Below are 14,559 nucleotides of genomic sequence, written 5' to 3'. Positions count from 1 at the left end.
ATTCACCTCTCGTCGCTGGGGGCCCGATGCCGGTGTCCTGAGCAGGCGATGACACATTCTGATGTCACCGCTGGCTCAGGACCCCGGCACTGGCGATATTTACCGATCCCCGCTCCATGGCTGTGCGCCGCTCTGTCTCTTCCGGGTCCCTCTGTCAGTGACTATTCAGGCAGAGTGCAGTGCGCACTAACTACGTCACCGCGCCCTCTGACCTGAACATCACAGAAAGAGGACGCGGAGTACAGAGCAGAGCGCAGCGATGGACCGGGTACAGGTGAATATAACATACACTTACACCCTACTGGCCCCTTCTCTGCAGCCCCCCTTGCTTCTCCCGGTCTCAGGCTCCTTCCTTCAGCAGTCACGTGGTACCGTTCATTAAAGTCATAAATAAGCTCATATTCATGACTTTAATGAGCAGTACCACGTGACCGCTGAAGGATGGAGCCTGAGACCGGGAGAAGCAGGGGGGCTGCAGAAACCGCGCCAGGAGGGGGCAAGTATGATCTGACACCCCCGCTGACCCCTTGGTATATGACTCGTGTATAAGCCGAGAGGGGGATTTTCATCCCCAAAAAATGGGCTGAAAATCTCGGCTTATACGCGAGTGTATACCGTATTTGTTCACCGACCAACCAGCAAGAATTTTGCCTCTCACAGATCTGTTAGTTTTTGTTTAAGAAGCCCTCCTACTCTGCACTTATTACCTGTATTAATTTCACCTGCTTTATTTCGTTACCTGTATAAAATACACCTGTCCACACAATCAATCACACTCCAACCTCTCTACCAAGGCCAGGACCAAAGAGTTATCTAAGGACACCAAGGACAAAACTGTAGATCTGCACAAGGCTGGGATGGGCTATAGGACAATAGGCAAGCAGCTTGGTGAGAAGGCAACAACTATTGGCACAATTATTAGAAAATGGAAGAAACACAAGATCACTGTCAATCTTTCTCGGTCTGGGGCTCCATACAAGATCTCGCCAGCCCAGAACTAACTGGGAGGACCTGGTCAATGACCTGAAGAGAGCTGGGACCACAGTATCAAACATTAACAATAGTAACACAATATGGCGTCATAGATTACAGTTCTGCAGGGCACGCAAGGTCCCCCTGCTCACCCCAGCACGTGTCCAGGCCCTTTTGAAGTTCACCAATGAAGGTCTGGCAGCTCCAGAGGAGGCATGGGAGAAGGTCAAGTGGTCAGATGAGACCAGAATAGAACTTTTTGGTATTAACTCCACTAGCCGTTTTTGGAGGAAGAAGAAGGAGGAGTACAACCCCAAGAACACCATCACAACTGCGAAGCATGGTGGTGGAAACATAATTTGGGGTTGCTTTTCTGCAAAGGTGACAGGACGACTGCATCGTATTGAAGGGAGGATCGATGGGGTCATGTATCATGAGATTTCAGCCAACAACCTCCTACCCTCAGTAAGAGTATTGAAGATGGGTCATGGCTGTGTCTTCCAGCATGACAATGACCCTAAACACACAGTCAGGGCAACTAAGGAGTGGCGCCGTAAGAAACATTTCAAGGTCCTGTAGTGACCTAGCCAGTCTCCAGACCTAAACCCAATAGAAAATCTTTGGAGGGAGCTGAAACTCAATGTTTCCCCAGAGACAACCCCGAAACCTGAAAGATCTGGAGATCTGTATGGAGGAGTCGGCCAAAATCCCTGCTGCTGTGTGTGCAAACTTGGTCAAGAACTACAGGAAACATCTGACCTCTGTAATTGCAAACAAAGGTTTGTGTATCAAATATTAAGTTCTGTTTTTCTAATTTATCAAATACTTACTTCATGCAATAAAACGCTATTTAATTATTTAAAAATCATACAATGTGATTTTCTGGTTTATATTTTTAGATTCTCTCACAGTTGAAGTGTACCTATGATAAAAATTACAGACCGGTCCATTCTTTGTAGGCGGGAAAACATGCAAAATTGGCAGTGTAGCAAATATATATTACACCATGGGGAAAATAAGTATCAATCAGGTTTTGCAGGAAGCTGAAGCACAAGTCCGGCTCTGCTACATCTCAAAATCATAACAGACAAAGATGACTGTGATTCAGAAAAGAAAAAAAAAAACTGAAACAAACATCCCACAGCAGCCAGTAATCCTACATATCACAGTCTATCCACCCGGCCCCAGCAGTGTGGAGACGTACTCACCATTCAGGGCCATGGGAAAGTGAGGCATGGTGTTCCGCAGCATGTCTAGTTAACTCCAGGCCATCTGCAAACACAACACACAAACATAGTCCTTGTTAACAATGATGCAGACAGCGGGCCCCGCTGTGCGCACACTACGCTGCTTCTTAATGACCGACGGGAAGACAATGGTGGGGGCTGACGGAGGTCCATGAATGGGGGCTTGGAGAGGTCACTGTATATTAGAAGGTAGAACACGGCACCCACTACTGTACCCTGTGTGTCTGGAGATCAATCAGTGACACCGGATGGTAGTAAATAGTCGCTGGCACAGACTTCGTTAAGGGCTGCTGCACGCTGACTGCTAATGTATACTGCTAGGTTCAGAAAGACTTTGTGGGGGGGGGGAGAATATGGCATAAAAAAGGCAAACAAAATCCAAAATTCCAAAACATTGCGGCTGACAGCTAAGAGCAAACTACATCCCAAGTAGAGGCCAGAAAAATTTCATTTTTCAATATAATTTTACATTGATTATTTTAACGTTTTGGAAAATGAGTAACGGCCCTTTGGGAAAAAAAAATATATAATATAGATATATATATATATATATATATATATTATATATCTCCAGTAATTTTTTTTTGTGGATACGGTATATCATGGACCCATTACAATCAATGAACTTTTTCTAAAATCAGGCAAAGACGCACCATAAACGGGGCTAAAAAGCAACAAAATCATGCGTTTTTCCTTCCAAGAGATACAGAAATGGTGCAGAAATTTCTGCATCCATTTACTTAAAGTGTGCACACGGCCAAAAGGCGCTCAGAGACCTGTAATAAGTACAGATACATTCCAAATGGAAGCAAAATGGACACCAAAAATTACATTTTTCAATGGATAGGTTTCTTTTTGCATCCATTTTTGTCATTTTTTATTGTTTTTTTCCTGTCCTGATACCATTACAAAAAGGATCCTAAAATGGAAATGTGAGTCTAGGAATGAACCTCTTTGTAGGGCAAATTTTATTTTATTTAAGTGCATGTATTTTAGGCCAAATAAAATTTTTAGCCTAGAACATATGTATTTAAGTAAAAAAAAAAAAATTGCCCTACAAGGAAGTCCAATCCTAGACTCGCATTTAATTACCCTGCCTTCGGGCTAAAAATCTTAAACATTTTAATTTTATTTCCATGCAGATTGTTGCCTGCAGAAGGGACTAGAATAAGACCCCATCAGTGAGCCCACGCTGAAGGGAGAGATTGTAAACCCTTTACTCTTATTTATTTTTTGTGCTGTCGCTCATAGACATCAAAATTCTGCTAAACTTTAATATAGTCATTAATCATCAGATAGGAGCTCAGTAAAAAAAGGGATACAAACTCTCTGACGGGCTCTCAGTTAACTCATTCTGCAGCTTGCAATGAACACTGCAACAGAAACGCTAATAAAGGCAAACGGTCAAAAAATTTTAACGAACCCTGATAATTTAAATTAAAAAAATCCATATTTTCTAAAATTATTGCAAAGGAAATTATATTTACGAGGAAACTGAATATTTTTCTATTATTCAAACATTTATTACTTATCCAATGTAATTAGATTTACGTTTTTAAACATTGAGTTTTTTTTGTTTGTTTTTTTTAAAGCTGGTAAAAGGGGCAAGAAAGCCTAAAACATTAGTTAAATGTGGAGAATGTGAAAATAATAGAAGAACAAGCAATCACTGTCGTCAGAAGTCTCGTGTCACCTGCCGCTAAGGCCAGTCAATGGCTGACGTGACACCGACGACACCAAGGAATCAAAAAATGGGGACCGCCCCTGTCCATATGCAACATTAGGGCAGATCGAAAGGGGATGAGTCCTTCGCGATTACCGGCTTATTGTCAGGCATAATAGTTAGGCTATGTCTGCTCTGAAAAATTACACGAAAAAACTTGGCCTCTTATTTCATTCGTCTTGTAAAATCACTTTGCTGTTTATACGTTCGCTCTTTTGCACACCAAGACGCCACTTCAAGTATTGATAAATGTCTGGTTGGCAAGAAAGAAAAAAAAAAAATAGCGCATGTCACTCCCGATGGAAAACGCTCCAAATAAAGCACTGACCAATCAAAAAAAACTGTAAAAAAAAAAAATAAACACTTTAGGAAGTAAAAAGTCCCCAAGACTGTGTGCAGACAGAGGTAGTTTTGTTTGTTTTTTTAGAGTTTTGGAGCAGGAACTGGAGTGGAGGCTGCGTAATTTCTGCAAAAACCCACCTCCTAATGTGCAAACTTCTCAAAAACTTTCTGCTCCACAAACTCAAAAAAAAACAAAAAAAACCACACGTGCATATAGCCCTACTTGCCTATGACATTTCTATAAATCTACAGCCATCAGGAGTATGCCCAGCACCTGCCCTCAGGTGTCCAATACGCAGAGTTCAGATCTTCGACATTTCGCAGCAGCTGAACACAAAAGGTACACCAAACACAAACGTCCCTATGGTTTGCAATAAACCAATCACAAATGCAGATATCTGACAAGCCATATGTTTTCCCTCACTCCACCCCGGCTACAGCTTTATCTACTGACTCAGATACATTGTGTCTATATGAAGGCTGAAGAAGAAACAATGTAAAGAAACAATGTCAATATACAGAAAACAAACATTATTTAGGCACAAATCCATATAATAATACAGAACATCTACTGTCAATGCAGGTATATAATGGTACAGACATCTCTAAGAAACATTATTGTATACCTACTATAATAATGCCCCTATGCAGGGTGGATAAAAATCAATGTTTTTAAAAAAAAAAAAAAAAAAAAAAATCGGATTTTTTTTATTTAAATCGGATTTTTTTTTCAATAAACTGCTTTTTGAGGAAAATATTTTACCATCCAAAGGTTCTTCCATCATGAGATAAAGCTGAGTTGTTTAACTCAGTAGAATAAAGGCTGTATATGTGTAACATTCACAATGCCATGCTCTTCCAGAGGTTTCTGTAGGATTAGTGGGCAGTTTCTCTCCTATATTATCACAGACGCTCGCTTTACTTACGCAGTTCTCAAAACTGAATTCGACTCCGCAGAGGTCCCAGCCTCTTCTTCACGGCAAAAATGTTACAACATGAACAGAGTTGAGAAAAAGACCTTAATCCTATTGTTCTACAAACCTATGAATACAGAATCAACCCCTTCAGTGCCAAGTCCAAGAAGTTAGACAATATGTTTCTGATTGTTTGGAGTGGAATAGATCTGCACAACACAAGAAGAATGTGAATCTAAGTGTGAGGAGGAGGAAGGGCAAGCAGACAAGAAAATGAAAGTGAAACTTTGAGCACAATACTGCAGCATAGCCACAGACAGACAAGTCTGCATCTGTTTGTGTGTACGATCTGAGGTTTATTACATTCTTTCCTTATAATGGCAGCAGGCCGTAAAAGAGACCCAGTTTGGGAATATTTTAATGAAGCACCTTCGCCTATCGGTAAGGCAGGCATGCGTGCAAAATGCAAACGATGCCACAAAGAGATGCAAGGCCTGGTGGCGCGAATGAGGCAACATCATGAGAAGTGCGGTGATGAAGATGACCAAAGAAACACTTCTGAACAGGCAGGATCTTCAGGTTGGTAAACATTTTTATTGAATCCTATTTCTAAAGACTGAACTGTCATGTGTGAGAAAAATTATATTTCTTATTATTACTGCATGTTACTGTCATTTGGTACAGTTATGAAGAAAAACAAATATTCATTTTGGGGCAGGGGCAGTGATGTGTTGTGTACAATAAGCAGAAATTGTATAAACAATAAAATAACAGCATTGACTTTTTTTGTTTAGGGGAATTCATGGATTCGGGAAACTATCCACCTCCAAGATCACCATCATCCTGTTCTACAGTTTCAGAGTTATCCATCCAGGATAGTGCTTCATTAGCAGCAGCAGCATCATCAGACACCCACAGCCACATATCACCATCACCCAAAAGGAAGAAAAAACCTTTACCTCCTGGAACCACCATAGATAGGTTTGTGATAAGAACTAGCAGATTAGAAAAAGAGTTGATTGATGAAAAAATTGCCCAGTTTATTTATGCAACAAACTCTTCTTTCCGTCTGACTGAGAACCCACATTTCATTAATATGGTTCAGTCACTGAGACCAGGATACAGTCCACCCAGCAGAGCTGATGTTGCAGGGAAACTGCTGGATCAAGTGTATGACAGAGAAATGGAGCAATGTGCAACAGCTCTGGAGGGTAAAATTGTTAACCTAAGTATTGATGGGTGGAGTAATGTCCACAATGATCCTATTGTATGTGCTTGTATAACAACAGAAGGTAAAGTCTTCCTTGCACAAACAACTGATACGTCAGGAAATGCACACACAGCAGAACACTTACAAGAAGTGGCAGTAAAAGCTATAACGACATGTGAACAAAAATTCAAATGTCTAGTACGCAGTTTGGTCACTGACAATGCTGCAAACGTATCCAAGATGAGAAGAGATTTAGAAGAGCAGGGAGGGAATACAAAGCTGCTAATAACATATGGTTGCAGTGCTCATTTGCTGCACCTCTTAGCCAAAGACTTAAGTGTTCCAGAAATAAAGGCTAATGTTGTTGAAATTGCTAAATACTTCCGTAATAATCATTTTGCTGCAGCAGCTCTGAAAAGGATGGGTGGAACCAAGCTAACGCTCCCACAAAATGTTAGATGGAACTCTGTGGTGGACTGTTTTGAGCAGTATATCAAAAACTGGCCTATTCTGATGACACTTTGTGAAGAAAATCGAGATAAAATAGATGGCACTGTCACGGCCAAAATCCTCAACATTGGGCTTAAGAGAAATGTTGAACATATGCTGAGCTTCCTGAAACCCATCTCTCAAGCTTTAAACAAAATACAGAAAAATAGCTGTTTTATTGCGGATGCTGTTGAAATTTGGAAGGAACTGAGTGAATACTTAAAAACAGAACTACACATGGACAGAATTAAATTACAAGCAGTAAACAAACGAATGGGACAAGCACTGACTCCAGCTCATTTTTTGGCAAATATTGTCAATATCCAATATCAGGGTCAAAACCTAAGTGCTGAGGAAGAGGAGTTAGCTATGACATGGGTATCCAGCAATCATCCATCTTTAATGCCAACTATAATAAACTTCAGAGCTAAGGGGGAACCATTCAAGAAATATACAGTGGGGAAAAAAAGTATTTAGTCAGTCAGCAATAGTGCAAGTTCCACCACTTAAAAAGATGAGAGGCGTCTGTAATTTACATCATAGGTAGACCTCAACTATGGGAGACAAACTGAGAAAAAAAAATCCAGAAAATCACATTGTCTGTTTTTTTTTTCATTTTATTTGCATATTATGGTGGAAAATAAGTATTTGGTCAGAAACAAGCAATCAAGATTTCTGGCTCTCACAGACCTGTAACTTCTTCTTTAAGAGTCTCCTCTTTCCTCCACTCATTACCTGTAGTAATGGCACCTGTTTAAACTTGTTATCAGTATAAAAAGACACCTGTGCACACCCTCAAACAGTCTGACTCCAAACTCCACTATGGTGAAGACCAAAGAGCTGTCAAAGGACACCAGAAACAAAATTGTAGCCCTGCACCAGGCTGGGAAGACTGAATCTGCAATAGCCAACCAGCTTGGAGTGAAGAAATCAACTGTGGGAGCAATAATTAGAAAATGGAAGACATACAAGACCACTGATAATCTCCCTCGATCTGGTGCTCCACGCAAAATCCCACCCCGTGGGGTCAGAATGATCACAAGAACGGTGAGCAAAAATCCCAGAACCACGCGGGGGGACCTAGTGAATGAACTGCAGAGAGCTGGGACCAATGTAACAAGGCCTACCATAAGTAACACACTACGCCACCATGGACTCAGATCCTGCAGTGCCATACGTGTCCCACTGCTTAAGCCTGTACATGTCCGGGCCCGTCTGAAGTTTGCTAGAGAGCATTTGGATGATCCAGAGGAGTTTTGGGAGAATGTCCTATGGTCTGATGAAACCAAACTGGAACTGTTTGGTAGAAACACAACTTGTCGTGTTTGGAGGAAAAATACTGAGTTGCATCCATCAAACACCATACCTACTGTAAAGCATGGTGGTGGAAACATCATGCTTTGGGGCTGTTTCTCTGCAAAGGGGCCAGGACGACTGATCCGGGTACATGAAAGAATGAATGGGGCCATGTATCGTGAGATTTTGAGTGCAAACCTCCTTCCATCAGCAAGGGCATTGAAGATGAAACGTGGCTGGGTCTTTCAACATGACAATGCTCCAAAGCACACCGCCAGGGCAACGAAGGAGTGGCTTCGTAAGAAGCATTTCAAGGTCCTGGAGTGGCCTAGCCAGTCTCCAGATCTCAACCCTATAGAAAACCTTTGGAGGGTGTTGAAAGTCCGTGTTGCCAAGCGAAAAGCCAAAAACATCACTGCTCTAGAGGAGATCTGCATGGAGGAATGGGCCAACATACCAACAACAGTGTGTGGCAACCTTATGAAGACTTACAGAAAACGTTTGACCTCTGTCATTGCCATCAAAGGATATATCACAAAGTATTGAGATGAAATTTTGTTTCTGACCAAATACTTATTTTCCACCATAATATGCAAATAAAATGAAAAAAAAACAGACAATGTGATTTTCTGGATTTTTTTTTCTCAGTTTGTCTCCCATAGTTGAGGTCTACCTATGATGAAAATTACAGACGCCTCTCATCTTTTTAAGTGGTGGAACTTGCACTATTGCTGACTGACTAAATACTTTTTTTCCCCACTGTATGTTTGCTGAAGATATTTTAAGGAAGGTCACACCAGTAAACTGGTGGAAGTCACTTAAGCGCTTGGATTTAGAGACTGTTCAAGTAATGATTTCACTTTTAACAGCAGTAGCTTCTTCTGCAGGCGTTGAAAGAATATTCTCTTCCTTTGGACTCATTCATTCTAAATTGAGAAATCGGTTGGGACCCAATAAAGCAGGAAAGCTTGTTTTTCTTTTCCAGATTATGAATAGGAACAAAGAAGAAGATGATGATGAAGATGACGACAAGTGAGCTACAGAGGACAGCAGGGACAGTAGTATTTAAGTTTTTCATGTGTCGGCTGGGCTGACAGTCTAAGTTTCTTAATATATATATATATTTTGTTTAGCCAAATTAGTTAACAAACATGGATGTTTGTTTAAGCAAATAACTTATGCTGTAATGTTGTTATTGTTTCAGTTGAATAAATCTATTTAAATTGTTATTAAGGTCAGGATTATTTTTCTCCTTCCTAAGTACAACAGAACAGTGGTGTCCAAATATGAATGATTAACCCATTAAACTGGGGAGAAAAAAGTAATATAAAAAGTGATTCTAAAAATCTTCATCTACTTGCATGTTAAAATAGCAAGAACTAGTTTAGGTAGAAACTTTGATTTAAATCACTGATTTAAATCAAGCCTTACTGACTAGTGATTTAAATCGTGATTTAAATCAGTTAGATTTAAATCAAATCCACCCTGCCCCTATGTACAAGAATATAACTACTATAATACTGCTCCTATGTACAAGAATATAACTACTATAATACTGCCCCTATGTACAAGAATATAACTACTATAATACTGCCCCTATGTACAAGAATATAACTACTATAATACTGCCCCTATGTACAAGAATATAACTACTATAATACTGCCCCTATGTACAAGAATATAACTACTATAATACTGCTCCTATGTACAAGAATATAACTACTATAATACTGCCCCAATGTACAAGAATATAACTACTATAATACTGCCCCAATGTACAAGAATATAACTACTATAATACTGCCCCCTATGTACAAGCATATAACTACTATAATACTGCTCCTATGTACAAGGATATAACTACTATAATACTGCCCCAATGTACAAGAATATAACTACTATAATACTGCCCCCTATGTACAAGAACACAACTACTATAATACTGCCCCTATGTGTAGAAGAATATAACTACTATAATACTGCCCCTATGTGTAGAAGGATATAACTACTATAATACTGTCCCTATGTGTAGAAGAATATAACTACTATAATACTGCCCCTATGTGTAGAAGAATATAACTACTATAATACTGCCCCTATGTACAAGAATATTACTATAATACTGCCCCTATGTGTAGAAGAATATAACGACTATAATACAGCTCTTATGTACAAGAATATAACTACTATAATACTGCCCCTATGTACAAGAATATAACTACTATAATACTGCTCCTATGTGTAGAAGAACACAACTACTATAATACTGCCTCCTATGTGTAGAAGAATATAGCTACTATAATACTGCCCCTATGTACAAGAATATAACTACTATAATACTGCTATGTGTACAATATAACTACTATAATACTGCCCCTATGTACAAGAATATAACTACTATAATACTGCCCCATGTACAAGAATATAACTACTATAATACTGCTCCTATGTGTACAAGAATATAACTACTATAATACTGCCCCTATGTGTACAAGAATATAACTACTATAATACTGCCCCTATGTGTACAAGAATATAACTACTATAATACTGCCCCTATGTGTACAAGAATATAACTACTATAATACTGCCCCTATGTGTACAAGAATATAACTACTATAATACTGCCCCTATGTACAAGAATATAACTACTATAATACTGCCCCTATGTACAAGAATATAACTACTATAATACTGCCCCTATGTGTAGAAGAATATAACTACTATAATACTGCCCCTATGTGTAGAAGAATATAACTACTATAATACTGCTCCTATGTGTACAAGAATATAACTACTATAATACTGCTCCTATGTGTACAAGAATATAACTACTATAATACTGCCCCTATGTGTACAAGAATATAACTACTATAATATTGCCCCTATGTGTAGAAGAATATAACTACTATAATACTGCCCCTATGTGTAGAAGAATATAACTACTATAATACTGCCCCTATGTGTAGAAGAATATAACTACTATAATATTGCCCCTATGTGTAGAAGAATATAACTGCTAATAGCAGATCTGCATTAATCACAGAGCACCCATTATAAACATACACTGGGTTATCGGGTAACACGACTACAGATGAGAATTTACTCTAGAAATCCCTTGTGCTTTGTCTGGCAGTAAGAAGCATTTCAATTCCTAGCCAGAATAAAATGTACATTGTACATAGGGGTCACCGTCGTTCTTGGCACAATGTATTTTTTTCCATTATTATAGCAGATGAATGCCCTCCGTACAGCAATACCTTTCTGGGTCTGCAGTGCTTAATAAATCACATTTTTTCAAGGTATTATAAAAATGCTTCCTTATTATCTAAACTGGGATCAAGTAAAAGGCATGCACATGACGCCCTGCAGAGCCAGCAGACTCCACCGACCACAGGCGGCTCACCGCTCCTGCAGTGATGTTTTAGAATGTCAGTACAGAGTAAAGTGTGGACTGCCCGGACGATTTAGTCCATGGGCGTTCCGCTGCTCGTTAAAAGTTGTGTAAAATGAGTATAATGGTCTTGGTGGCTGTTTCAGGATGTAATGAGTTTCTGCCATCACCCTTCTTTTCGGATTCCATCTCCAGACGGGAAATCAGATCTGTCTTTGCTTTATTTCATTAACAAAATCATTAAAAAAGCTGTTGACAATACATACAATACTGTATAAACTGCATGAATGGCTACATTGTATCCAGAAACGTCAGGACCCTGCGCAGGGTCATAGTGCGGGCTAAAGGAACAGGAGTCATCTGAGAGGAGAGTGACCACAAGGAGCGGACATTGATGTTAACACAAGCCCTCTCTTACAGGTAATCCGTCAGCATGATTTACACACATAAGTAGTGGTAGTATCGCTGTATAGGCGCTTGTCACACAATCAAAATACCATTTTCTGTAGGGATCTGATGCACCAGTCATGGCAAATCTGGCATTAGAAACCATATGCAAATTAGACTGAAAGTACACTAGGGGCATGTGAACCGTGGCTTCTTTACAGCACGAGCAGCGAGAGCGCGGATTCTTTACTGCACGGGCAGCGAGAGCGCGGATTCTTTACTGCACGAGCAGCGAGAGCGCGGATTCTTTACTGCACGAGCAGCGAGAGCGCGGATTCTTTACTGCACGAGCAGCAAAGCCATAGATTCTTTACAGAACGAGCAGCGAGACAATGCATCTGTCATAACATGATGCAATGTTCGATTTACTAAACAAAAATGATGGCCTGGACACCTTTCTTGCTAAATATAATATTATAGGTTATGGTCACTATATTCTGTGATCGGCGTTGATCCAAGAAACGAGTCAGACGGCCATATGTGGAGTCGAGTTGGAATTTTTCCCCTAATGGTGCCATTAGTATCTGCCCTATGGGGTTTTTCCCATCCTCTGGATCAACATGTTGGGTTACAGATTGAAGCAATGGACTACCTTCAACCTTAAAACACAAACACACAAATCAGCTGACAGGGGTGTAATGCGGTGAGGTGACCCAGCGGCCGAGAGAATGGGGGAGAAGCCACCCCCGCGGCACGCTTGCCCCACCGCAGCCTTCCCCCGCGGCACGCTTGCCCCGCCGCAGCCTTCCCCCGCGGCAGGCTCGCCCAGCGGCAATCTTCCTTCGCAGCACGCTTGCCCCACAAACTTCCACATACTCACCAAAATCAGAAATGTTATTCGCTGACATGAATACATTTTCTATTCGGACTCCCATGACAGCACCACGAGAGAGGGGATCCGCCCTTCAAGAACAGGAAACCTACAGACAAAAAGGGTCTCCTACCTCGGCCAGGTGCGGAGCTCCTGGAGACGCCACGGTGGTCCTTGCTGGGCTGCACAGCAGTGGCGTTCGCAGCAGGGAGCGGAGTCCAGAGGATACCCGCCTCCGTTAGGAAGAAGCCGCCGCCGATAAGTATGCCCCCGGGGTCTCCCTTCTCCAGCGGCGCGGTGGCTGGGGTCGGTGTGCCGGCGCAACTCCGTGGTGTCCGGGACAGCTGCAGGAGAATGGCCGGGCGTCCCGCGCAACATCTGGTTACAGAGGAAGTGTGTGCCGGGCCGCGGTGACATCGGGGGCGGAGCCTGGGGGGCGCTTCCGGGTCAGCGGCGCCACTGCGCAGGCACGGAAAATCCAAGATGGCGCCGCCCATCGGAACAAGCGGCCGGTAAGCGCCGGCTCATGAGCCGATAGCTGCGCCAGCTGGGGGGAGGAGCCCAATCGGGGGGGGTGGGCTGCGCGGCATGTCTGTTGACCGGAGAAGGGGTATTTAAGCAGGGCCCAAGGGGGGTTCCATGCTTCTGGCCACATTATTGCATGCAATTATGGAGAGCGAACAAGAGCAGCGGCAGCAGCGACAATCATCACTGCCGCCCCTAGAGGTCCTTCGGCAGGTCAAGCAAAAGAAAAAAGAATCACGGGACAGTAAGGAGCGTGCCAAACGGAGTGACCAGTCCAGTCATAAAAGCTCCTCCAGACAGACGGTTGCATCGACTGAGAAAGATCCCCCTCATACTCCGGTACTTAATTGCTGCACTGCCAAGTGATCTACGTGAATGTTCATTCAGTGACGGAGCCTCCCTCTATGTTTTTATCCTCAAGGGAAGAAGGCCATGAGTAAGGCAAAACACAGGGAATGCGCTCTCTGTGCATGCCCACTACTGGACTCATGCCCAAAAAAGTTGTGTCCCCCCTGTATCCAGCAGACTGTGGTGGAGGAATCGCATAAAATCGCTGCAAGCCTAAAAAACAGTCAGGGCAGAAATGAGAGAAAACCTAAAATCCCTGTCCCAAGCAGGAAGCTCAGTGGTTGTGGACCCTTTTGAGTCAAATTCCTCGGTGGAATGGAGGAGAAATAAGCACTCCTCTGGCTCATCCCCCTCGTCCTCCTCGGAGGAAGAGGATTCCGTTCGGTTCTGTCTACCATTAGACCGGGTGGACAAGCTGGTAAAAGCGGTGAGAGGAACAATGGAGGAGGAGCCCAAGCCACAGTTGTCCATGCAGGATGTCATGTTCGGGGGGGCTGGATCAGAAAAGGCGGAGAGTCTTCCCTTTGAAAGAAAATATTCAGGAACTAATTAGTAGAGAATGGAAGAAACCAGATGAGAGGTTCACTACCACCAGCCCTCAAACGTAGATACCCCTTTGATGATCCGGCAGCTAGCACTTGGGACAAAGCCCCTAAATTGGATGCGGAAATCACTAAGGCATCAAAAAGAGCCTCACTACCCTTCGAGAACATGGGGACCCTTAAAGACCCCCTAGACAGGAAGGCAGACACCTTCCTTAAAGGAACCTGGGAGATTGCAGCCGGATCCCTAAGACCAGCAGTAGCCTCAACATGTACGGCCAGGTCCATGATGGTCTGGT

At 42.2% G+C, this 14,559-nt stretch overlaps 1 protein-coding gene across 5 annotated transcripts in view; it reads right to left on the bottom strand.

Annotated features, from left to right (window-relative positions):
• Positions 1–14,559, bottom strand: part of ITSN2 (intersectin 2) — a 195,723-nt gene that overhangs the window by 160,000 nt on the left and 21,164 nt on the right. For all 5 annotated transcript variants that reach the window (XM_073568317.1, XM_073568316.1, XM_073568319.1 and 2 more), the window contains exon 2: positions 2,181–2,244. In XM_073568317.1, the coding sequence (XP_073424418.1) occupies positions 2,181–2,223 (43 nt within the window). In that variant the 5' untranslated portion in view covers positions 2,224–2,244. The remainder of the gene's footprint in view (positions 1–2,180; positions 2,245–14,559) is intronic.

The sequence above is a fragment of the Dendrobates tinctorius genome, unplaced genomic scaffold, assembly GCF_039654945.1.
Source record: "Dendrobates tinctorius isolate UK_male_01 unplaced genomic scaffold, ASM3965494v1 ptg000021l, whole genome shotgun sequence".
Lineage (NCBI taxonomy): Eukaryota > Metazoa > Chordata > Amphibia > Anura > Dendrobatidae > Dendrobates > Dendrobates tinctorius.
The sequence above is the reverse complement of the archived record's forward strand: the minus strand, read 5'-3'. Positions and strand labels throughout refer to the sequence as shown.